At 44.8% G+C, this 27,438-nt stretch overlaps 1 protein-coding gene across 4 annotated transcripts in view; it reads right to left on the bottom strand.

Annotated features, from left to right (window-relative positions):
* The window catches only part of LOC139549546 (nectin 1b-like), a 735,897-nt gene that overhangs the window by 349,191 nt on the left and 359,268 nt on the right, over positions 1–27,438 (bottom strand). The window contains exon 6 of one of the 4 annotated variants that reach the window (XM_071360155.1): positions 1,924–10,383. The exons of the other annotated variants lie outside the window; for them this stretch is intronic. Within the exon in view, the coding sequence (XP_071216256.1) occupies positions 9,878–10,383 (506 nt within the window). The 3' untranslated portion in view covers positions 1,924–9,877. Of the gene's footprint in view, positions 1–1,923; positions 10,384–27,438 lie in introns of those variants that run through there. 4 annotated transcript variants of the gene reach the window in all.

Here is a 27,438-nt window from a genome sequence, read left to right as displayed (position 1 = left end):
TGTCGTAATGTTAGTCTCCACCTTCTGGTTCTCTGTAATGTTAGTCTCCACCTTCTGGGTCTCTGTAATGTTAGTCTCCACCTTCTGGGTCTCTGTAATGTCTTTAATGTTAGTCTCCACCTTCTGGTTCTCTGTGTTGTCGTAATGTTAGTCTCCACCTTCTGGGTCTCTGTAATGTTAGTCTCCACCTTCTGGGTCTCTGTAATGTCTTTAATGTTAGTCTCCACCTTCTGGTTCTCTGTGTTGTCGTAATGTTAGTCTCCACCTTCTGGGTCTCTGTAATGTTAGTCTCCACCTTCTGGGTCTCTGTAATGTCTTTAATGTTAGTCTCCACCTTCTGGTTCTCTGTAATGTCCTTAATGTTAGTCTCCACCTTCTGGGTCTCTGTAATGTCCTTAATGTTAGTCTCCACCTTCTGGGTCTCTGTAATGTCTGTAATGTTAGTATCCACCTTCTGGGTCTCTGTAATGTCTGTAATGTCAGTCTCATTGATATCATCTCATACGTTAAAATCTGTCTTGGTCGGCATTCTTCACCCCCTCATATCTCCCTGGGTTTCTGTAATGTTAACCTAGTTAACCTGTAATGTTAACCGAGTGTTAGCTACACCTTGGTCTGTTCAACGGAGAATATTAAAGTGTGAGAGGGAGATAAGCATCTGTAATTGTTTAAAGTGTAATGTTGTCCTCATAGATGTAATTAGAAATCCATTTACACGGACGTCTGAGGATGAAAGGTAAAGGAACCAGCTTCATTAGATGTGAAAAACTTCAGGCTCTTACAAGAGACGACCTATAAGGCTTAATAAGGCGAAGTACAATCAAACACTAGATCAATACAAAAGATAACCCCTTTTTACTACAGTCAACACCATCATCATCATCCTCATCATCATTTGTAATAAATATCTTCTGAATCGTCTGATTTCCATGAATGATCATGTTAGTTTTAAACAGACAAGGCAGTGTGTTGGGTTCTACTACCGAGGGACTTGGTACGTAGAAGGAGATGACGTCACCAAAACCTACTTTGGTAAAGACATGCACTTAAAAATCACACGTCCCACATGACACCCTATTCCCTATGTAGTGTACTACTGTTGACCAGAGGGTTCCACATGGCACCCTATTCCCTATGTAGTGTACTACTGTTGACCAGAGGGTTCCACATGGCACCCTATTCCCTATGTAGTGTACTACTGTTGACCAGAGGGTTCCACATGGCACCCTATTCCCTATGTAGTGTACTACTGTTGACCAGAGGGTTCCACATGGCACCCTATTCCCTATGTAGTGTACTACTGTTGACCAGAGGGTTCCACATGGCACCCTATTCCCTATGTAGTGTACTACTGTTGACCAGAGGGTTCCACATGGCACCCTATTCCCTATGTAGTGTACTACTGTTGACCATAGGGTTCCACATGGCACCCTATTCCCTATGTAGTGTACTACTGTTGACCAGAGGGTTCCACATGGCACCCTATTCCCTATGTAGTGTACTACTATTGACCAGAGGGTTCCACATGGCACCCTATTCCCTATGTAGTGTACTACCGTTGACCAGAGGGTTCCACATGGCACCCTATTCCCTATGTAGTGTACTACTGTTGACCAGAGGGTTCCACATGGCACCCTATTCCCTATGTAGTGTACTACTGTTGACCAGAGGGTTCCACATGGCACCCTATTCCCTATGTAGTGTACTACTGTTGACCAGAGGGTCCCACATGGCACCCTATTCCCTATGTAGTGTACTACTGTTGACCATAGGGTTCCACATGGCACCCTATTCCCTATGTAGTGTACTACTGTTGACCAGAGGGTCCCATGGGGGAGACAAACAAGGCATGTGTGGATTGATTTAATGAGGTTCAGTCAGACATTCATCCTTCAGTGAGTGAATGGGGACAGGAGAACAGCATTGACTATTGAAATCATTTAATGCTTTTTAAAACAAATACAAGTTACTTCACTGGATCATCACATGTGAACAAGAATTTATTTTTTTCCACCAATATTTGTAATAACACCCTCAGACATATTTTCCATTCACATGGCTGCATACAGACAATTTCTCGCTCTCTCTTTTTATTTTGTTGCAGTTTATTATTTACAGTCCGTCTCAGGTATGCATCGGCCCTGTGAGCATAACAGCTGATATCGGCAACATATCAAAACCTTGCTGTTTGGGTCGCAAAGTTCCGGTAACTTTCCCAGGATTCCCAGGTTTTCCAGAAGTTCCAGTTGGAAGATTTGTGGAATCAGAAGGGAACAAGCAGAATGTGAACGCGACCTACTGTGCTGGAGTGGTCAGATTCAGGTGGACGATGGTGGTAACACTAATTTATACATATCAACTCAATCTAGCCATCAAAGGTAGGGGTGCACATTTCCAGTAACTTCTGCCAAATTCCCAGAAGTCCTGACTGGAGTTACCAGAATTTTGCAAACCTAAACATGGTTGATCTGTAGTATATATGTTTGCAGAATGTCAAAATAGGTCTGTTGTTGTGGGGGAGATAGGTCTGTTGTTGTGGGGCGATAGGTCTGTTGTTGTGGGGCGATAGGTCTGTTGTTGTGGGGCGATAGGTCTATTGTTGTGGGGGCGATAGGTCTGTTGTTGCGGGACGATAGGTCTGTTGTTGTAGGGGCGATAGGTCTGTTGTTGTGGGGCGATAGGTGTATTGTTGTGGGGCGATAGGTCTGTTGTTGTGGGGCGATAGGTCTGTTGTTGTGGGGGCGATAGGTCTGTTGTTGTGGGGCGATAGGTGTATTGTTGTGGGGCGATAGGTGTATTGTTGTGGGGCGATAGGTCTGTTGTTGTGGGGCGATAGGTCTGTTGTTGCGGGACGATAGGTATGTTGTTGTAGGGGCGATAGGTCTGTTGTTGTGGGGCGATAGGTGTATTGTTGTGGGGCGATAGGTCTGTTGTTGTGGGGCGATAGGTCTATTGTTGTGGGGCGATAGGTCTATTGTTGTGGGGCGATAGGTCTGTTGTTGTGGGGCGATAGGTCTGTTGTTGTGGGGCGATAGGTTTGTTGTTGTGGGGGCGATAGGTTTGTTGTTGTAGGGGCGATAGGTCTATTGTTGTGGGGCGATAGGTCTGTTGTTGTGGGGCGATAGGTCTATTGTTGTGGGGCGATAGGTCTGTTGTTGTGGGGACGATAGGTTTGTTGTTGTGGGGGCGATAGGTTTGTTGTTGTGGGGCGATAGGTTTGTTGTTGTGGGGCGATAGGTTTGTTGTTGTGGGACGATAGGTTTGTTGTTGTGGGGGCGATAGGTCTATTGTTGTGGGGGCGATAGGTTTGTTGTTGTGGGGGCGATAGGTTTGTTGTTGTGGGGCGATAGGTTTGTTGTTGTGGGACGATAGGTTTGTTGTTGTGGGGGCGATAGGTCTATTGTTGTGGGGGCGATAGGTTTGTTGTTGTGGGGGCGATAGGTTTGTTGTTGTGGGGCGATAGGTTTGTTGTTGTGGGACGATAGGTTTGTTGTTGTGGGGGCGATAGGTCTGTTGTTGTGGGGACGATAGGTTTGTTGTTGTGGGGGCGATAGGTCTGTTGTTGCGGGGGCGATAGGTCTGTTGTTGCGGGACGATAGGTCTATTGTTGTGGGGCGATAGGTCTGTTGTTGTGGGGCGATAGGTCTGTTGTTGCGGGGGCAATATGTCTGTTGTTGCGGGGGCAATATGTCTGTTGTTGCGGGGGCAATATGTCTGTTGTTGCGGGGGCAATATGTCTGTTGTTGCGGGGGCAATATGTCTGTTGTTGCGGGGGCAATATGTCTGTTGTTGCGGGGGCGATAGGTCTGTTGTTGCGGGGGCAATATGTCTGTTGTTGCGGGGGCAATATGTCTGTTGTTTATTGAACAGGCAGGGCCCCTAAATAAAACCCATCTATAACATCACCTTCAATATTATATACATTATTTACAATGGAATGTTGGGCCGAAGCTTATAGACTTAATGCTATTGTATACAAAAGAGTTGAAGCCTTTAGACTTAATGCTTTTGTATACAAAAGTAGATTGAGGGAATGACAATGAAAAAGAAGATAGAGAATATTTTTTACAACAAGCATAATCTATGGACTTTAAGGACAACACCAATACCTAATTCTGTCATTCTCCCACGCTTTTTAAAAATCATTTCAGGTCAAGTATGGCAGTGGTTCCTAAAAGGAACAAAACATTGATTTGTGCTTGAATAGAAATATAATTGACTTCAGTTATGAAAATGCTTTGGGCACTGGGACACAGTTGTGTTCTCGGGGTGTTTGAATTATACCAAATCTCTCAATTACTGTGGGAATTAATTCTGTTTTCAACTCTGCAAACGTTCTCCAGATATTTGGGTGTTTTCACGGGGAATCAAAGTGCTGGAGGGTTGAAGTGAAGAGGAAGCAACAACTTCCCTGTCATTTGATAGGACATTATCGAAGCTGTTTCTGACATCACAGAGATACAAGCTATTTGGATCATTCCTCCTCAACTTCAACATCAAAGAGAACTTCTCTTCTTCATCAATGTTAAATCGTTCTTTATATGCAATATATTTTAACAAAACCTCACTTCTCACAAAAGGCATAGCCACTGAACACTTAGCTAACATACCGCAGGAATAAGAAAATAAAGAATCACGTATGGTCTTTTTCATAAAGCGTGTTGTATGTGGTTATCATTCAAACTCATTGCAGCAGAAATAAAAAAAACACAAGGTCGAATATAAAAATGGTTGTTGATGACAGGACACCTTTCTTTTTTACATCGTTATAGTTGTGTTTACATCTTTGAAGTGTAACACATTATAGTGGTGAATTAGAATCAGAATCAACACATTATAGTGGTGAATCAGAATCAGAATCAACACATTATAGTGGTGAATCAGAATCAGAATCAACACATTATAGTGGTGAATCAGAATCAGAATCAACACATTATAGTGGTGAATCAGAATCAGAATCAACACATTATAGTGGTGAATCAGAATCAGAATCAACACATTATAGTGGTGAATCAGAATCAGAATCACATTATAGTGGTGATTCAGAATCAGAATCAACACATTATAGTGGTGAATCAGAATCAGAATCAACACATTATAGTGGTGAATCAGAATCAACACATTATAGTGGTGAATCATAATCTGAATCAACACATTATAGTGGTGAATTAGAATCAGAATCAACACATTATAGTGGTGAATCAGAATCAGAATCAACACATTATAGTGGTGAATCAGAATCAACACATTATAGTGGTGAATCAGAATCAGAATCAACACATTATAGTGGTGAATCAGAATCAACACATTATAGTGGTGAATCAGAATCAGAATCAACACATTATAGCGGTGAATCAGATTCACATTATAGTGGTGATTCAGAATCAGAATCACATTATAGTGGTGGTTCAGAATCAGAATCAACACATTATAGTGGTGAATCAGAATCAGAATCACATTATAGTGGTGAATCAGAATCACATTATAGTGGTGATTCAGAATCAGAATCAACACATTATAGTGGTGAATCAGAATCAGAATCACATTATAGGGGTGAATCAGAATCACATTATAGTGGTGATTCAGAATCAGAATCACATTATAGTGGTGGTTCAGAATCATAATCAACACATTATAGTGGTGAATCAGAATCAGAATCACATTATAGTGGTGAATCAGAATCAGAATCACATTATAGTGGTGATTCAGAATCAGAATCAACACATTATAGAGGTGAATCAGAATCACATTATAGTGGTGAATCAGAATCACATTATAGTGGTGATTCAGAATCAGAATCAGATTATAGTGGTGATTCAGAATCAGAATCACATTATAGTGGTGATTCAGAATCAGAATCACATTATAGTGGTGAATCAGAATCACATTATAGTGGTGATTCAGAATCAGAATCACATTATAGTGGTGGTTCAGAATCAGAATCATGTTGCTGGGATTGTATGGGATAGGGTGCTTTTGAGATGAAACATTGGTCTCTACAGAATGATGAAATCCTGTCAGCCTCTGGCCAGCACATCATATCCCACCTCTCTACAAACACTGGCAAGGAGCCGTCCTCTCCTCTGATCTGTGAACACAAAGCCTGTCCTCCTATACCTCCTCCCACCAGCCTCCCCTGAAAACAACACCCATACATCCAACCCCTCACATAAATCATATAAAGACAACAATTAATATTTCCTCCCAGTTTAAAATCAGCCAGGTAAGTCTTCTCTGTGCTTTGACTTCTGTCTCTTTTTGACAGAATTCCCCATTCGTACTTTGTTTTTCCCAATCATAATATTGTACTGTAGCGTGTGTGTGTGTGTGTGTGTGACGGACCTCAAAGCTGTGAGGACAAAGACTGTTTCTGCTGTCGACCTCAGCTACTGGCAAGCAAGATAGTGGGTTTAAAAAGCCAACCAATACAATGCCTCTCTAAAGGACGGTTGTATGCCCATCTACAGCTTCAGCTGCCAACTCGTCAGGCGAAAAGAACCATATTTTTTCCCCCAGTATGAATCGATACAGAGCTGTTGCAATTTAATCTATGAAACAAAAACCATCACCCAATGAAAACAAACAACAACAAAATACAGAAAGAAAAAACAGAGCTTGACAAATTCGGGTGTGACAGTATTTATCACAATATTTTTCTACTCCCTTTGCTTTTAAAAATGTTCCCTCTGAAGGCAGAGAAGCACACCCACGTTTAGCATTGTCCTCATGTCCTCATTGTCCTCATGTCCTCATTGTCCCAGGAGGCTCCTGCTAAAGGTGGCGTGAGTGGGAAGTACTGTAGCTAGTACCTTAGGGACAATTCATACAGTCATACAGACCCAACATCACTCTGGAACCAGCCTTCTATTGATATCCACAGCTCTCTAATCCAACGTGGCTAGAGCGATAATAAGACATGATTACGATCACTCAACAACCCAAATAGACATTTAATTACATAAAGAGTTCAGGTACACAGGTAGACCCTTCCAAGATCCAGATTATTCAATGACATTTTTCAGAGCATCATTTAAGTATTTTTTTGTCTTGTATGTTGAAAATACTGGACACCCCTTAACAAGTGAAGATGTCACAGGAAGTGAATGTGGGACGCAATTTAAGTGTATAACGGTTCAGGACAGCAGCCTTTCTGCCTTCTCTCTCTCCTGCTTTCTCAGTGGAGCTAAAATGGCCGCCAAACTAAAATGGCCGCCAAACTAAAATGGCCACTAAAACAACTCGGCATCTGAATTTAGGGCACATAGCGACACATTCTCCTTCTATATCTACTGCCGTCTCCTCTAGGCCTGTATGTATTACTGCCATGTCCATATGGCTTGTTGTGTTGACATGTGCACAGGCCTCGTGATACCCTGAAGAGTACATAGTTCTTCCGTAAACACCAGGCATGTCTTTGGAGAGGAGCTCAAACATGCATGTCTTTTCAGTTAGGTCTGGGAGGAGGCCCGAAACACATCATATACTCTAACACACAGTAAGGGAGAGTGGGGTAACCTGAGCCAAAGGGTTAGTATGTCCCCAAAAAAAATGAGATTTCACCAAGTCAAATGAATGTATTGTGTTAGAGGTTTCATGATACTTGTATGTAAATTAAAGTAGATCATTTCAAGATGGTTCTATACGTCAGTTCTGGTCTCTATAAGCTTCAATATGAGGTCCTAAACCTGGCATGGAGGTACATCCTTGTAGCTGTGTGGGCTAATAAAGTCAAGATGTTTGCCTTGGGGTATGTTGAGCCACTGTTAAGTAGAGCTAATTGAATTGTTTTCTTCCCAGGCGTAATGCAAAGCATATGAGGTAACAACAGGGCCTGGCCTATGTTAAAAAAGGCTTCAAATTATTAAAATACCAAAAAGTGATTGTGATCTTGCTTAATTGTGTTTGGGAAATAAAGATAGACATGGTAGAAAAGGTATTGGTTTTCAGTACAGACATTTGTAGGCGGCTCACCTTACCCTGTCCCCACAGCTCACCTTACCTCATACCTGGAGTAAGTTGTGCCAATAAACCACTTACTTCCAGGGATACAAAACATCCTGAAATATATGTAGATATCTTTGTCAGAAATAACAATATATTTCCCTTGATGGAATGATGCTGAATGCCCAAAAAATGTCTCAACTTACCCCAGTCTCCCCTACTACTATAGTCTGTAGTATGATGTGCTCTGCTGTAATACATGGGCGGAAGCAGTCTTTACTAGTGTTGCTGGTCATACTGAATAAGAGACCATCTGTACAAACCCATCTATAGTTTTGATTTACATTTTACACCCTAGACAACCTTTGACCCCTAGTTGACCCCATAACATACAAAAACAAGTTATATAAAAAAAGAAAATGCAGAAAAGGCAATGGTGATGAGAATAATAATAAAAAACAATGATCATACATCCAGTGTTAGACTTTCACAATGTGCTCAGCAAATACCTCATCTCTCCCAAGTCGCTTTACATGGAATACATTTAGAATATCATGGAAAAACACACAACAATAATCCACCTGTATTTTCCAAGTGACCAGATCACTCTTTCTGTCTGGCCTTCGAAAGTCAATGGCGGTTGGGAATGAGTCCAATGGAAGTCAATGGCGGTTGGGAATGAGTCCAATGGAAGTCAATGGAGGTTGGGAATGAGTCCAATGGAAGTCAATGGAGGTTGGGAATGAGTCCAATGGAAGTCAATGGCGGTTGGGAATGAGTCCAATGGAAGTCAATGGCGGTTGGGAATGAGTCAAATGGAAGTCAATGGAGGTTGGGCATGAGTCCAATGGAAGTCAATGGCGGTTGGGAATGAGTCCAATGGAAGTCAATGGAGGTTGGGCATGAGTCCAATTGAAGTCAATGGAGGTTGGGAATGAGTCCAATGGAAGTCAATAGAGGTTGGACATGAGTCCAATGGAAGTCAATGGAGGTTGGGAATGAGTCCAATGGAAGTCAATGGAGGTTGGGAATGAGTCCAATGGAAGTCAATGGCGGTTGGGAATGAGTCCAATGGAAGTCAATGGCGGTTGGGCATGAGTCCAATGACAAAGCGTGTTTTGTATTATCTGCAGGTTCATCTCATGGAATTTCAATGTAACGTCGTCGTTGACATGTCGATGATGTGTTGTTGCAAGCTCTTTAGGACTTGATGCTGCATTTTCTAAAGTGGTTTTAGCTCACTGGGTGCTGATGGGCTGAGGGGTTGGGGTGGAGGGAGGGATGGGGTGAGGTGGTGTGGTGTGGTGGTAGTGGTAGTAGTGGGGGTGGTAGTGGTGGTGGTGGTAGTGGTGGTAGTAGTAGTTGTAGTAGTAGTAGTTGTAGTAGTTGTGGTGTGGGGATGGTAGTAGTGGTGGTAGTAGGGGTGGTGGTAGTAGTGGTGGTAGTAGTGGTAGTAGGGGTGGTGGTGGTGGTAGTGGTGGTGGTAGTAGTGGTGGTAGTAGTGGTAGTAGGGGTGGTAGTAGTGGTAGTAGTAGTTGTAGTAGTAGTGGTGTGGGGATGGTAGTAGTGGTGGTGGTGGTGATAATAGTGGTGGTGGTGGTAGTAGGGGTGGTGGTGGTGATAATAGTGGTGGTGGTAGTAGTGGTGGTAGTAGTAGGGGTGGTGGTAATGGTGGTGGTAGTAGTAGGGGTGGTGGTAGGGGTGGTGGTAGTAGTAGGGGTGGTGGTGGTAATGGTGGTGGTAGTAGTAGAGGTGGTGGTAGGGGTGGTGGTAATGGTGGTGGTAGTAGTAGGGGTGGTAGTAGTAGTAGGGGTGGTGGTGGTGGTGTGGTGGTAATGGTGGTGGTAGTAGTAGTAGGGGTGGTAGTGTGATGGTAGTGCGATGGTAGGGGGGTGGGACAGGAGCTTGGTTTGGTTTGGTTGTTTGTTGCATGCCCCTACACATACCACTCTTTCTTTGAAATGACAGAGCCATCGGTTTGGGACACCATATCATCGGCTATCTCCGTCCCGGGGTTGTACTGGAAAGCGAGAGTCCGTTCATCGTAATCTTGACTCTCTCCTTCGTCCACCGTGAAATAGGGCCTCTTCAAGTCCTCCGCGTCTCCGTCAAAATCACGCTCGCTTGCCTCGAACCCTCCGGTCACAGCGATCTGGGCAGGCTTCTTCTCGTCATCTGAGTCGTCTGGGTACTGCAGGTTGTTGGGGATGGGAGGGTGGGCTGGCAGGCCCCCGGCCTTGCTGTAGCCGTTCCCAAACACCTGTTTCTTGGTGCTATAGTCGCCCTTGAAGGTGCGTTGGCGGCGGCGCAGGAACACAAAGAGCAGGGTGGCGGCCGCCGCTAACAGGACGACCCCGCCTACGATGCCCCCGATGACGGCACCCGCATTGTGCTGCTCCTGCGGGATCTCACGGCCCCCAGGTGGCGGGTTGTTAGGGAATTCTGGGTAGGAAAAGACAGATGGAAGGGGTGTGTCAGTGCTCAGGTGGGAAGAGGAGGAGGGAGTGTGTTCAGTGTGCAGGTGCTCTGTTTTGGGAAAGATGGAAGGAAGGAAGGGAGACAGGGAAGGATAAGCAAAGGGGACAGGAAGGACCCCGCACCCCACGCCCCCGGAAGCGCACCAACGACGGACCCCCCCACCCACTGCAAAGCAAGCTTTAGTCATCGCCAGCCACATGTGACTCTCAAAAGAGAAAGACAGAAACACACACACTGCCAGTCTCACACATCACACACTGCCAGTCTCACACATCACACACTGCCAGGCTCACACATCACACACTGCCAGTCTCACACATCACACACTGCCAGTCTCACACATCACACACTGCCAGTTTGTAACACATCACACACTGCCAGTCTCACACATCACACACTGCCAGTTTGTAACACATCACACACTGCCAGTCTCACACATCACACACTGCCAGTCTCACACATCACACACTGCCAGTCTCACACATCACTCACTGCCAGTTTGTAACACATCACACACTGCCAGTCTTTAACACATCACACACTGCCAGTCTGTACCACATCACACACTGCCAGTCTCACACATCACTCACTGCCAGTTTGTAACACATCACACACTGCCAGTCTTTAACACATCACACACTGCCAGTCGGTAACACATCACACACTGCCAGTTTGTAACACATCACACACTGCCAGTCTTAAACACATCACACACTGCCAGTCTGTAAGACATCACACACTGCCAGTCTTTAACACATCACACACTGCCAGTCTTTAACACATCACACACTGCCAGTCTTTAACACATCACACACTGCCAGTATTTAACACACCACACCCAGCCAGTCTAATAAACAAGACAATACAGACAAAAGGTTGAGGATGATTCCCAAAAATGTACCCATTTCCTTACACAGTGCACTACTTTTGACCAGGGCAACAGAAGTGCACTATATAGAGAATACGGTGCCATTTGGGGCCACATTATTGGTGTCTAGACAAACCCCTTGTCTAACAGGAACAGGATGGTATTGTCTAACAGGAACAGGATGGTATTGTCTAACAGGATTAGGATGGTCTTGTCTAACAGGAACAGGATGGTCTTGTCTAACAGGAACAGGAGGGCCTTTTCTAACAGGAACAGGAGGGTATTGTCTAACAGGAACAGGATGGTATTGTCTAACAGGAACAGGATGTTATTGTCTAACAGGAACAGGAGGGTCTTGTCTAACAGGAACAGGATGGTCTTGTCTAACAGGAACAGGATGGTCTTATCTAACAGGAACAGGATGGTCTTGTCTAACAGGAACAGGATGGTCTTGTCTAACAGGAAGAGGAGGGCCTTGTCTAACAGGAACAGGAGGGTCTTGTCTAACAGGAACAGGAGGGCCTTGTCTAACAGGAACAGGATGGTCTTGTCTAACAGGAACATGATGGTCTTGTCTAACAGGAACAGGAGGGCCTTGTCTAACAGGAACATGATGGTCTTGTCTAACAGGAACAGGATGGTCTTGTCTAACAGGAACAGGATGGTCTTGTCTAACAGGAACAGGAGGGTCTTGTCTAACAGGAACAGGATGGCCTTGTCTAACAGGAACAGGAGGGTCTTGTCTAACAGGAACAGGATGGCCTTGTCTAACAGGAACAGGAGGGTCTTGTCTAACAGGAACAGGATGGTCTTGTCTAACAGGAACAGGAGGGCATGTCTAACAGGAAGAGGAGGGTCTTGTCTAACAGGAACAGGATGGCCTTGTCTAACAGGAACAGGAGGGTCTTGTCTAACAGGAAGAGGAGGGTCTTGTCGAACAGGAACAGGATGGCATTGTCTAACAGGAACAGGATGGTCTTGTCTAACAGGAACATGATGGTCTTGTCTAACAGGAACAGGAGGGCCTTGTCTAACAGGAACAGGAGGGTCTTGTCTAACAGGAACAGGAGGGTCTTGTCTAACAGGAACAGGATAGTCTTGTCTAACAGGAACAGGATGGTCTTGTCTAACAAGAACAGGAGGGTCTTGTCTAACAGGAACAGGATGGCCTTGTCTAACAGGAACAGGATGGTCTTGTCTAACAGGAAGAGGAGGGTCTTGTCTAACAGGAAGAGGAGGGTCTTGTCTAACAGGAACAGGATGGCCTTGTCTAACAGGAACAGGATGGTCTTGTCTAACAGGAACAGGATGGTCTTGTCTAACAGGAACAGGATGGCCTTGTCTAACAGGAACAGGAGGGCCTTGTCTAACAGGAACAGGATGGTCTTGTCTAACAGGAACAGGATGGTCTTGTCTAACAGGAACAGGAGGGTCTTGTCTAACAGGAACAGGATGGCCTTGTCTAACAGGAACATGAGGGCCTTGTCTAACAGGAACAGGAGGGCCTTGTCTAACAGGAACATGAGGGCCTTGTCTACTAACAGGAACATGATGGTCTTGTCTAACAGGAACAGGAGGGCCTTGTCTAACAGGAAAAGGATGGTCTTGTCTAACAGGAACAGGATGGTCTTGTCTAACAGGAACATGATGGTCTTGTCTAACAGGAACAGGATGGTCTTGCCTAACAGGAACAGTAGGGTCTTGTCTAACAGGAACAGGATGGCCTTGTCTAACAGGAACATGATGGTCTTGTCTAACAGGAACAGGATGGTCTTGTCTAACAGGAACAGGATGGTCTTGTCTAACTGGAACAGGAGGGTCTTGTCTAACAGGAACAGGAGGGCCTTGTCTAACAGGAACAGGATGGTCTTGTCTAACAGGAACAGGATGGTCTTGTCTAACAGGAACAGGATGGCCTTGCCAAACAGGAACAGGATGGTCTTGTCTAACATGAACAGGATGGTCTTGTCTAACAGGAACATGATGGTCTTGTCTAACAGGAACAGGAGGGCCTTGTCTAACAGGAACAGGAGGGTCTTGTCTAACAGGAACAGGATGGTCTTGTCTAACATGAACAGGAGGGTCTTGTCTAACAGGAAGAGGAGGGTCTTGTCTAACAGGAACAGGATGGCATTGTCTAACAGGAACAGGATGGTCTTGTCTAACAGGAAGAGGAGGGTCTTGTCTAACAGGAACAGGAGGGCCTTGTCTAACAGGAACAGGAGGGTCTTGTCTAACAGGAACAGGATAGTCTTGTCTAACAGTAACAAGATGGTCTTGTCTAACAAGAACAGGAGGGTCTTGTCTAACAGGAACAGGATGGCCTTGTCTAACAGGAACAGGATGGTCTTGTCTAACAGGAACAGGATGGTCTTGTCTAACAGGAACAGGATGGCCTTGTCTAACAGGAACAGGAGGGCCTTGTCTAACAGGAACAGGATGGTCTTGTCTAACAGGAACAGGATGGTATTGTCTAACAGGAACAGGAGGGTCTTGTCTAACAGGAACAGGATGGTCTTGTCTAACAGGAACATGAGGGCCTTGTCTAACAGGAACAGGAGGGCCTTGTCTAACAGGAACATGAGGGCCTTGTCTACTAACAGGAACATGATGGTCTTGTCTAACAGGAACAGGAGGGCCTTGTCTAACAGGAAAAGGATGGTCTTGTCTAACAGGAACAGGATGGTCTTGTCTAACAGGAACATGATGGTCTTGTGTAACAGGAACAGGATGGTCTTGTCTAACAGGAACAGGAGGGTCTTGTCTAACAGGAACAGGATGGCCTTGTCTAACAGGAACATGATGGTCTTGTCTAACAGGAACAGGATGGTCTTGTCTAACAGGAACAGGATGGTCTTGTCTAACTGGAACAGGAGGATCTTGTCTAACAGGAACAGGAGGGCCTTGTCTAACAGGAACAGGATGGTCTTGTCTAACAGGAACAGGATGGTCTTGTCTAACAGGAACAGGATGGCCTTGTCAAACAGGAACAGGATGGTCTTGTCTAACATGAACAGGATGGTCTTGTCTAACAGGAAAATGATGGTCTTGTCTAACAGGAACAGGAGGGCCTTGTCTAACAGGAACAGGAGGGTATTGTCTAACAGGAACAGGATGGTCTTGTCTAACATGAACAGGAGGGTCTTGTCTAACAGGAACAGGAGGGTCTTGTCTAACAGGAACAGGATGGCCTTGTCTAACAGGAACAGGATGGCATTGTCTAACAGGAACATGATGGTATTGTCTAACAGGAACAGGAGGGTCTTGTCTAACAGGAACATGAGGGTCTTGTCTAACAGGAACAGGATGGTCTTGTCTAACAGGAACAGGAAGGTCTTGTCTAACAGGAACAGGAGGGTCTTGTCTAACAGGAACAGGAGGGCCTTGTCTAACAGGAACAGGATGGTCTTGTCTAACAGGAACAGGATGGTCTTGTCTAACAGGAACAGGAGGGCCTTGTCTAACAGGAACAGGATAGTCTTGTCTAACAGGAACAGGATGGCCTTGTCTAACAGGAACAGGAGGGTCTTGTCTAACAGGAACAGGATGGTCTTGTCTAACAGGAACATGATGGTCTTGTCTAACAGGAACAGGAGGGTCTTGTCTAACAGGAACAGGAGGGCCTTGTCTAACATGAACAGTATGGTCTTGTCTAACAGGAACATGATGGTCTTGTCTAACAGGAACAGGAGGGCCTTGTCTAACAGGAACAGGAGGGTCTTGTCTAACAGGAACAGGATGGTCTTGTCTAACATGAACAGGAGGGTCTTGTCTAACAGGAAGAGGAGGGTCTTGTCTAACAGGAACAGGATGGCATTGTCTAACAGGAACAGGATGGTCTTGTCTAACAGGAAGAGGAGGGTCTTGTCTAACAGGAACAGGAGGGCCTTGTCTAACAGGAACAGGAGGGTCTTGTCTAACAGGAACAGGATAGTCTTGTCTAACAGTAACAAGATGGTCTTGTCTAACAAGAACAGGAGGGTCTTGTCTAACAGGAACAGGATGGCCTTGTCTAACAGGAACAGGATGGTCTTGTCTAACAGGAACAGGATGGTCTTGTCTAACAGGAACAGGATGGCCTTGTCTAACAGGAACAGGAGGGCCTTGTCTAACAGGAACAGGATGGTCTTGTCTAACAGGAACAGGATGGTATTGTCTAACAGGAACAGGAGGGTCTTGTCTAACAGGAACAGGATGGTCTTGTCTAACAGGAACATGAGGGCCTTGTCTAACAGGAACAGGAGGGCCTTGTCTAACAGGAACATGAGGGCCTTGTCTACTAACAGGAACATGATGGTCTTGTCTAACAGGAACAGGAGGGCCTTGTCTAACAGGAAAAGGATGGTCTTGTCTAACAGGAACAGGATGGTCTTGTCTAACAGGAACATGATGGTCTTGTGTAACAGGAACAGGATGGTCTTGTCTAACAGGAACAGTAGGGTCTTGTCTAACAGGAACAGGATGGCCTTGTCTAACAGGAACATGATGGTCTTGTCTAACAGGAACAGGATGGTCTTGTCTAACAGGAACAGGATGGTCTTGTCTAACTGGAACAGGAGGATCTTGTCTAACAGGAACAGGAGGGCCTTGTCTAACAGGAACAGGATGGTCTTGTCTAACAGGAACAGGATGGTCTTGTCTAACAGGAACAGGATGGCCTTGTCAAACAGGAACAGGATGGTCTTGTCTAACATGAACAGGATGGTCTTGTCTAACAGGAAAATGATGGTCTTGTCTAACAGGAACAGGAGGGCCTTGTCTAACAGGAACAGGAGGGTCTTGTCTAACAGGAACAGGATGGTCTTGTCTAACATGAACAGGAGGGTCTTGTCTAACAGGAACAGGAGGGTCTTGTCTAACAGGAACAGGATGGCCTTGTCTAACAGGAACAGGATGGCATTGTCTAACAGGAACATGATGGTATTGTCTAACAGGAACAGGAGGGTCTTGTCTAACAGGAACATGAGGGTCTTGTCTAACAGGAACAGGATGGTCTTGTCTAACAGGAACAGGAAGGTCTTGTCTAACAGGAACAGGAGGGTCTTGTCTAACAGGAACAGGAGGGCCTTGTCTAACAGGAACAGGATGGTCTTGTCTAACAGGAACAGGATGGTCTTGTCTAACAGGAACAGGAGGGCCTTGTCTAACAGGAACAGGATAGTCTTGTCTAACAGGAACAGGATGGCCTTGTCTAACAGGAACAGGAGGGTCTTGTCTAACAGGAACAGGATGGTCTTGTCTAACAGGAACATGATGGTCTTGTCTAACAGGAACAGGAGGGTCTTGTCTAACAGGAACAGGAGGGCCTTGTCTAACAGGAACAGGATGGTCTTGTCTAACAGGAACAGGAGGGCCTTGTCTAACAGGAACAGGATGGTCTTGTCTAACAGGAACAGGATGGTCTTGTCTAACAGGAACAGGAGGGCCTTGTCTAACAGGAACAGGATGGTCTTGTCTAACAGGAACAGGATGGTCTTGTCTAACAGGAACATGATGGTCTTGTCTAACAGGAACAGGATGGTCTTGTCTAACAGGAACAGGATGGCCTTGTCTAACAGGAACAGAATGGTCTTGTCTAACAGGAACAGGATGGTCTTGTCTAACAGGAACAGGAGGGTCTTGTCTAACAGGAACAGGAGGGCCTTGTCTAACAGGAACAGGATGGTCTTGTCTAACAGGAACATGATGGTCTTGTCTAACAGGAACAGGATGGTCTTGTCTAACAGGAACAGGATGGTCTTGTCTAACAGGAACAGGATGGCCTTGTCTAACAGGAACATGATGGTCTTGTCTAACAGGAACAGGAGGGTCTTGTCTAACAGGAACAGGATGGTCTTGTCTAACAGGAACAGGATGGTATTGTCTAACAGGAACAGGAGGGTCTTGTCTAACATGAACAGGATGGTCTTGTCTAACAGGAACAGGATGGTCTTGTCTAACAGGAACATGATGGCCTTGTCTAACAGGAACAGGATGACCTTGTCTAACAGGAACAGGATGACCTTGTCTAACAGGAACAGGATGACCTTGTCTAACAGGAACAGGAGGGCCTTGTCTAACAGGAACAGGATGGTCTTGTCTAACAGGAACAGGATGGCCTTGTCTAACAGGAACAGGATGGTCTTGTCTAACAGGAACAGGAGGGTCTTGTCTAACAGGAACAGGAACTCTTCTTTGTCTCCACCCATTCAGCATCGTTACCCTCCTCTTCATCCTTAGCCCCACCCATCACTTTAAGGATTCACATGCATGACATCAGCATATAGCTGACAACGTGTTAACTTTAGGTAATTTGTATTCATTATTACAGGAAAAATAAACTCACAACAAGATCATTACTTATAAGTTAGTGAAAAGCTAATTACAGAAAATAGCTTAGGGTTGTGAGTGTGATGAAATAAAAGCAGGGCATTCTACTGGAGTATTTTAGAACTTGGACATTGTCTTGCTGGCCTACCGTTATCTCCTAATTTGACTTTAGTTAACTAAACAATGAATCATAATCCTAAATCATAACATTACTACCCTGCATGAATCTTCAGGTGGCTAACCAGCTAGATTCAATGTTAGCTATCTAGCTAACATCAGGCTATGACTATCAATGCAAATGGCTCTGAGATACAAATAATATTACTACACAGATCATACAATGTTAGCTAGCGAGCCAGCCAGCTAACGTTAGCTAGGTAGCTAACAGTAAGCTTTAACTTCCAATGAAAATAACGTTCTGACAAAATTAGAAATGTATCATAGCTGAATATGTAGCAAGCCAGATGTTTCTACCCGTATACATGGATGGATGCTTCTCCCTCTCTCTCACGGTTGCCCTTAGTTTGAAGATGTAATCCGGAGACCGGTGTTTTCTACAACAGCCTTCTGTGTTCTCTTGTCGACTCTCTCTGCATTTGGTAATCATCTCTCTGCTTCCACTGGGCATTCCACTGATTTCAATGCTTGGTAAACTTCTGCGATCTCTATTCGACTCTCTCCGTATATTTGCAATAAAACGCCAGAATTCTCTCCATCTGCTTAGCTATCATACTCTGCTTCCACCAGGCATTCCACCGATTTCAAAACTGTGTCCTCCAGAATGTAAAGACCAACACCTTTGCAGTTATTCGTGATATCTAAAACAAACAGCTGATTTAGAAATGATTACCTACACATACTGGACAGCCCTTTGTTGTAGACAGAAGCTACATGGCAGACCAATCCCAACTCATCTCTCAGCATGTCCAGCCAATCCATGATCTCAGCCAATCATGACTAGTGGGAAGGTTCCTGTTTTTTTCTGTGGCTCAACCAACTAGGCTCGTAATTTAACAATTGTATTCGTATTTACAGATGACGTACTCGTTAGTTATTAAGGCACATGAAAGTTCACATGTTCCAGACGACATTCCTTCCCCCAAAAAACGCATTTTGATAAAAAAATCATGTTTTCCGTTCAAATGCTTCTCCTGTGAAGTAGTGACGAGCGACATACGCCTCGTTTCCTGAAACAAGTCACAAATAGATATAGGTTGAATAAACCGCGCTGCTCTTCAAGGCTCTCTCTCTGAGGCAGACTTCTCACAGAGGCAGACTTCTCACAGAGGCAGAATTCTCACAGAGGCAGACTTCTCGCAGAGGCAGAGTGATGATTATCTGACAGTGATCTAATCCGGAGCTCATAGGTACTGCTTGTCTAAACCTGCAGAGCGACATTACAATTAGCTTCAATAGCAAACACCCTGAATCTTCATGAGAGGAAAAAGAAAGAAAAGGAATCTCAGTGACTAGTCTACTAACGGGATAAAGGGGATGGTGAGAGAAGGCAGGATAAAGAGAAAACACAGCTCCCTAAACATTCCCCCTAACCCCTAACCCCTAAAACATTCACCTATGGCATGCTACGTCAGCCGTGAACCTTTCTACTAAGAAGACAGAGACTAGAGGATTCATACATTTATGTGGAGGTGGAAACACTGCTGTGGGATCACTACAACGCTGAAACATTCAGCTGCGGTATATCAGAGAGAAAAGATCAGATACGCACATGCATGGAACATGTTTGGCAACAATACCAGAAGACAGAGGCTTTAGGCTACAAACATCTCATATGGCTAGCACACGACAGGGGCACACTGGGATACAATACTTTTTAATTCCCTTAACACATCCACCCATAGTGTATCAGCCTTAATGTTTCTGCTAAGACAAGCACAGAAGAGAGGATTTACAATGCATTGAAAACGGACGGAACAGGCTATATATCGGCTACAACAATGTGATGGTGTGTTCTCTCTCTGAGATACACTCAGAATACAGTGATTCTATGGTCTAATAATACAAAAGACACACTGGGCTACAAGTCTATCAGTTCCAGGCAACATTTACCTATGGTACTGTTTCTGCTAAGGTAGACAGAATAACGGCCTCACACCAGCACGGACCATGACACAACGATCACAGTGCTACAATGCTATCACGTCTAACGCCAGCAGACATTATCTCACAGTTATTATATTCTTTCACAGGGAGAAAAATTAACTTCACAACCAATGCCTCTGTTTTTCTACCATTCACCACGTACAGATTAAACTAGCTTCTGTTATTCTACCATTCACCACATACAGATTAAACTAGCTTCTGTTATTCTACCATTCACCACGTACAGATTAAACTAGCTTCTGTTATTCTACCATTCACCACGTACAGATTAAACTAGCTTCTGTTATTCTACCATTCACCACGTACAGATTAAACTAGCTTCTGTTATTCTACCATTCACCACGTACAGATTAAACTAGCTTCTGTTATTCTACCATTCACCACGTACAGATTAAACTAGCTTCTGTTATTCTACCATTCACCACGTACAGATTAAACTAGCTTCTGTTATTCTACCATTCACCACGTACAGATTAAACTAGCTTCTGTTATTCTACCATTCACCACATACAGATTAAACTAGCTTCTGTTATTCTACCATTCACCACATACAGATTAAACTTCACCACGTACAGATTAAACTAGTTTCTGTTATTCTACCATTCACCGCGTGCAGATTAAACTAGCTTCTGTTATTCTACCATTCACCACGTACAGATTAAACTAGCTTCTGTTATTCTACCATTCACCACGTACAGATTAAACTAATTTATGTTATTCTACCATTCACCACGTACAGATTAAACTAGCTTCTGTTATTCTACCATTCACCACGTACAGATTAAACTAGCTTCTGTTATTCTACCATTCACCACGTACAGATTAAACTAGCTTCTGTTATTCTACCATTCACCACGTACAGATTAAACTAGCTTCTGTTATTCTACCATTCACCGCGTACAGATTAAACTAGCTTCTGTTATTCTACCATTCACCACGTGCAGATTAAACTAGCTTCTGTTATTCTACCATTCACCACGTGCAGATTAAACTAGCTTCTGTTATTCTACCATTCACCACGTGCAGATTAAACTAATTTATGTTATTCTACCATTCACCACGTACAGATTAAACTAACTTCTGTTATTCTACCAATCACCACATACAGATTAAACTAACTTCTGTTTTTCTACCAATCACCACGTAAAGTTTAAACTAACTTCATACAACTTCTATAACCTATTCCTCCTACTGACGAATCCTATTGAACGTTCACCACGATGTTACACAAAGTGCGTCAAGGACACTGCTGGGAAATGAGACTGGGTGTGTGGTTGAAACACAGGCTTAGTCCCAAACGGCAACATATTCTATATATATTGTATATATTTCCTATACACTCAATAGGAGATAGGGTACCATTGGGGACTGACCCATTACCCTCGAAACCTGTTCTACAATGATGTTCCTTTCTGGACCAATCTGAATCTATAGTCCATGTCCCAAATGGCACTCTTTATAGTGCACTACTATTAACCAGAGCCCAAATGGCACCCTTTATAGTGCACTACTATTAACCAGAGCCCAAATGGCACCCTTTATAGTGCACTACTATTAACCAGAGCCCAAATGGCATTTACACTATATATAAAAATGTACTGTATGTGGATACCCCTCCAAATTAGTGGATTCGGCTGTTTCAGACAAACCCATTGTTAACAGGTGAATACAATCGAGCACAACACCATGCAATCTCCACAGACTTTCAACGTGGTGCTGTTATAGGATGCCACCTTTCCAACAAGTCAGTTCGTCAAATGTCTGCCCTGCTAGAGCTGCCCCGGTCAACTGTAAGTGCTGTTATTGTGGAGTGAAAACGTCTAGGAGCAACAACAGCTCATGGGTGGTAGGCCACACAAACTCACAGAACGGGACCGCCGAGTGCTGAAGCTCGTAAAAATTATCTGTCCTCGGTTGCAACACTCACTACTGAGTTCCAAACTGCCTCTGGAATCAACGTCAGCACAATAACTGTTCCTCGAGTGCTTCATGAAATGGGTTTCCATGGCCGAGCAGCTGCACACAAGCCTAAGATCACCATGCGCAATGCCAAGCGCCGGCTGGGGTGGTGTAAAGCCCACCGCCATTGGACTCTGGAGCAGCAGAAATGTGTTCTCTGGAGTGACTAATCACGCTTCACCATCTGGCAGTCCAACAGACAAATCTGGGTTTGGCGGATGCCAGGAGAACACTACCTGCTCTGATGCATAGTGCCAACTGTAAAGTTTGGTGGAGGAGGAATAATGGTCTGGGAATGTTTTTCATGGTTCGGGCTCCTTAGTTCCAGTGAAGGGAAATCTTAACACTACAGCATACAATGACTTTCTAGATGATTCTGTGCTTCCAACTTTGTGGTAACAGTTTGATAAAGACCCTTTTCTGTTTCAGCATGACAATGCCCCTGTGCACAAAGCGAGGTCATACAGAAATGGTTTGTCAAGATTGCTGTGGAAGAACTTAACTGGCCTGCACAGAGCCCTGGTCTCAACCCCATCGAACCCCTTTGGGATGAATTGTAATGCCGACTGCCAGCCAGGCCTAATCAGCCAAAATCTGTGCCTGACCTCACTAATGCTCTTGTGGCTGAATGGAAGCAAGTCCCTGCAGCAATGTTCCAACATCTAGTGGAAAGCCTTCCCAGAAGAGTGGAGGCTGTTATAGCAGCTAAGGGGGAACCAACTCCATATTAATGCCCATGATTTTGGAATGAGATGTTCGACGAGCATGACTTTTGGTCATGTAGTGTATACACAGTGGCAAGAAAAGGTATATGAACCCTTTGGAATTTCCTGGATTTGTGCATAAATTGGTCATAAAATTTGATCTGATCTTCATCTAAGTCACAACAACAGACAAACACAGTGTGCTTAAACTAATAACACACATTATTGTATTTTTCTTGTCTGTATTGAATACATAATTTAAACTTTCACAGTGTAGGTTGGGAAATGTATGTGAACCCCTTGGCTAATGACTTCTCCAAAAGCTAATTGGAATCAGGAGTCAGCTAACCTGGAGTCCAATCAATGAGACGAGATTGGAGATGTTGGTTAGAGATGCCCTGCTCTATAAAAAGCACTCACAAAATGTGAGTTTGCTATTCACAAGAAGCATTGCCTGATGTGAACCATGCCTCGATAAAAAGAGATCTCAGAAGACCCAAGATTAAGAATTGTTGACTTGCATAAAGCTGGAAAGGATTACAAAAGTATCTCTAAAGGCCTTGATGTTCATCAGATAATGCAAATTGTCTATAAATGGAGAAAGTTCAGCACTGTTGCTACTTTCCCTATGAGTGGCTGTCCTGCAAAGACGACTGCAAGAGCACAGCGCAGAATGCTCAATGAGGTTAAGAAGAATCCTAGGGTGTCAGCTAAAGAAATCGCTGGAACATGCTAACATCTCTGTTGACGAATCTACGATACATAAAACACTAAACAAGAATGGTGTTCATGGGAGGACACTACGGAAGAAGCCACTGCTGTCCAGAAAACCCATTGCTGCACATCTGAAGTTCGCAAAAGAGCAGCTGGATGTTCCAAAGCGCTTCTGGCAAAATATTCTGTGGACAGATGAAACTACAGTTGAGTTCTTTGGAAGGAACACACAACACACTGTATGTGGAGAAAAAAGGCACAGCACACCAACATCAAAACCTCATCCCAACTGCAAAGTATGGTGGAGGGAGAATCATGGTTTGGGGCTGCTTTGCTGCCTTAGGGCCTGGACAGCTTGCTATCATCAACAGAAAAATGAATTCCCAAGTTTATCAAGACATTTTGCAAGAGAATGTAAGTCTATCTGTCCGCCAATTGAAGCTCAACAGAAGTTGGGTGATGTAACAGGACAACGACCCAAAACACAGAAGTAAATCAACAACAGAATGGCTTCAACAGAAGAAAATACGCCTTCTGGAGTGGCCCAGTCAGAGTCCTGACCTCAACCCGATTGAGATGCTGTGGCATGACCTCAAGAGAGCAGTTCACACCAGACATCCCAAGAATATTGCTGAACTGAAACAGTTTTGTAAAGAGGAATGGTCCAAAATTCCCTCCTGACCGTTGTGCAGGTCTGATCCGCAACTACAGAAAAAGTTTTGTTGAGGTTATTGCTGCCAAAGGAGGGTCAACCAGTTATTAAATCCAAGGGTTCACATACTTTCCCCACCCTGCACTATGAATGTTCAATAAAAACATGAAAACGTATAATTGTTTGTGTGTTATTAGTTTAAGCAGACTGTGTTTGTCTATTGTTGTGATCTAGATGAAGACCAGAGCACATTTCCTGACTATGCTGAATTCCAGGTGAATCCAAAGGCTTCACATACTTTTTCTTGCCACTGTACATATGATGTATATGATGTAGTGTATTCTGTAGGGAATAGTGTGCTATTTGGTACACATACAGCCCTGATGAAAATGATTATGTCAGGCCAGAGAGAGAGAGAGTCATCCCAGTCTCAGATCCAGACAGAAAGGATTACAGATCTAAAAACTCAAACCTTCAGGACGATCTGCGATTATATTATATCACTGGATAAAAACAGATTTCCAAGAGGATAGAATAGCTAAAGATCATTTCAGCCAACATTAGCAAAGGTAAATTGTATCTAATAATTCGTCTTTCTATACGCTGCTATTGATAGCATGTAATGTTGCCTTGAAAATTAACATCTCTCTCACGGATATTCAATGATTGAATGTAACAAAGACATCTTCCTCCACAGACGATCCACAATTCTGAATACCACTAGATAGGCCTCCTCAACCCTCCACTAGATAGGCCTCCTCAACCCTCCACTAGATAGGCCTCCTCAACCCTCCACTAGATAGGCCTCCTCAACCCTCCACTAGATAGGCCTCCTCAACCCTCCACTAGATAGGCCTCCTCAACACTCCACTAGATAGGCCTCCTCAACCCCCCACTAGATAGGCCTCCTCAACCCTCCACTAGATAGGCCTCCTCAACCCTCCACTAGATAGGCCTCCTCAATCCTCCACTAGATAGGCCTCCTCAACCCTCCACTAGATAGGCCTCCTCAACCCTCCACTAGATAGGCCTCCTCAATCCTCCACTAGATAGGCATCCTCAACCCTCCAATAGATAGGCCTCCTCAACACTCCACTAGATAGGCCTCCTCAACCCCCCACTAGATAGGCCTCCTCAACCCTCCACTAGATAGGCCTCCTCAACACTCCACTAGATAGGCCTCCCCACCCTCCACTAGATAGGCCTCCTCAACCCCCCACTAGATAGGCCTCCTCAACCCTCCACTAGATAGGCCTCCTCAACTCTCCACTAGATAGGCCTCCTCAACACTCCACTAGATAGGCCTCCTCAACCCTCCACTAGATAGGCCTCCTCAACCCTCCACTAGATAGGCCTCCTCAACCCTCCACTAGATAGGTCTCCTCAACCCTCCACTAGATAGGCCTCCTCAACCCTCCACTAGATAGGCCTCCTCAACCCTCCACTAGATAGTGCTCCTCAACTCTCCACTAGATATTCCTCCTCAACCCTCCACTAGATAGGCCCCCTCAACCCTCCACTAGATAGGCCTCCTCAATCCTCCACTAGATAGGCCTCCTCAACCCTCCACTAGATAGGACTCCTCAACCCTCCACTAGATAGGCCTCCTCAACCCTCCACTAGATAGGCCTCCTCAACCCTTCACTAGATAGGCCTCCTCAACCCTCCACTAGATAGGCCTCCTCAACCCTCCACTAGATAGTCCTCCTCAACCCTCCACTAGATATGCCTCCTCAACCCTCCACTAGATAGGCCTCCTCAACCCTCCACTAGATAGTCCTCCTCAACCCTCCACTAGATATGCCTCCTCAACCCTCCACTAGATAGGCCTCCTCAACCCTCCTCAACCCTGTATAGAACCAATTCTCCTCAACCCTCCCCAGCCCTGTATAGAACCAGCCCTCCTCAACCCTGTATAGAACCAGCCCTGTATAGAACCAATTCTCCTCAACCCACCCCAGCCCTGTATAGAACCAATTCTCCTCAACCCACCCCAGCCCTGTATAGAACCAGCCCTCCTCAACCCTCCCCAGCCCTGTATAGAACCAGCCCTCCTCAACCCTCCCCAGCCCTGTATAGAACCAGCCCTCCTCAACCCTCCCCAGCCCTGTATAGAACCAGCCCTCCTCAACCCTCCCCAGCCCTGTATAGAACCAGCCCTCCTCAACCCTCCCCAGCCCTGTATAGAACCAGCCCTCCTCAACTCTCTCCAGCCCTATATAGAACCTGCCCTCCTCAACTCTCTCCAGCCCTATATAGAACCAGCCCTCCTCAACCCTCCCCAACCCTGTATAGAACCAGATCTCCTCAACCCTCCCCAACCCTGTATAGAACCAGCCCTCCTCAACCCTCCCCAACCCTGTATAGAACCAGCCCTCCTCAACTCTCTCCAGCCCTGTATAGAACCAGCCCTCCTCAACTCTCCCCAGCCCTGTATAGAACCGGTGGAAATGCCTTCATGTTAAAATATTAAAATAACAAAAATCCTATTTAAGTAAACTTGGCGTCACGCGATTACATGCTGTGTGGTCCCCCCACTACGACTCAGTAAACCATGCAGTTTATCAGGCTACAGATGGAATCAGTTATGGTGAACTTCACTGGGTGGTGAAAGTGCACGGTGATGAGCTCGATGATACATTACAATAAATAACGAGGGTCTTATTCTGCTGACATGAGGATCGATGCTCGACTGCTGTTTTGACAAATAAAAACCTCTCTCTTGTCCTTAATCTGGTCATGTAGCCTAGCCGAGCAGCACTGTATCTGCCAGCTGTTGGTGGCCTTTTTAAAAGGGATCTTTTCTTACTGTTCGGGTACTCTAATGTTTATTTGTTTATACTGTATATACAGTGGGGAGAACAAGTATTTGATACACTGCCGATTTTGCAGGTTTTCCTACTTACAAAGCATGTAGAGGTCTGTAATTTTTATCATAGGTACACTTCAACTGTGAGAGACGGAATCTAAAACAAAAATCCAGAAACTCACATTGTATGATTTTTAAATAATTAATTTGCATTTTATTGCATGACATAAGTATTTGATCACCTACCAACCAGTAAGAATTCCGGCTCTCACAGACCTGTTAGTTTTTCTTTAAGAAGCCCTCCTGTTCTCCACTCATTACCTGTATTAACTGCACCTGTTTGAACTCGTTACCTGTATAAAAGACACCTGTCCACACACTCAATCAAACAGATTCCAACCTCTCCACAATGGCCAAGACCAGAGAGCTGTGTAAGGACATCAGGGATAAAATTGTAGACCTGCACAAGGCTGGGATGGGCTACAGGACAATAGGCAAGCAGCTTGGTGAGAAGGAAACAACTGTTGGCGCAATTATTAGAAAATGGAAGAAGTTCAAGATGACGGTCAATCACCCTCGGTCTGGGGCTCCATGCAAGATTTCACCTCGTGGGGCATCAATGATCATGAGGAAGGTGAGGGATCAGCCCAGAACTACACGGCAGGACCTGGTCAATGACCTGAAGAGAGCTGGGACCACAGTCTCAAAGAAAACCATTAGTAACACACTACGCCGTCATGGATTAAAATCCTGCAGCGCACGCAAGGTCCCCCTGCTTAAGCCAGTGCATGTCCAGGCCTGTCTGAAGTTTGCCAATGACCATCTGGATGATCCAGAGGAGGAATGGGAGAAGGTCATGTGGTCTGATGAGACAAAAATA

This window comes from Salvelinus alpinus, chromosome 22, assembly GCF_045679555.1.
Source record: "Salvelinus alpinus chromosome 22, SLU_Salpinus.1, whole genome shotgun sequence".
In the NCBI taxonomy this organism is placed as follows: domain Eukaryota; kingdom Metazoa; phylum Chordata; class Actinopteri; order Salmoniformes; family Salmonidae; genus Salvelinus; species Salvelinus alpinus.
Note: the sequence above shows the minus strand (reverse complement) of the source record. Positions and strands in the feature narration are given on the sequence as shown.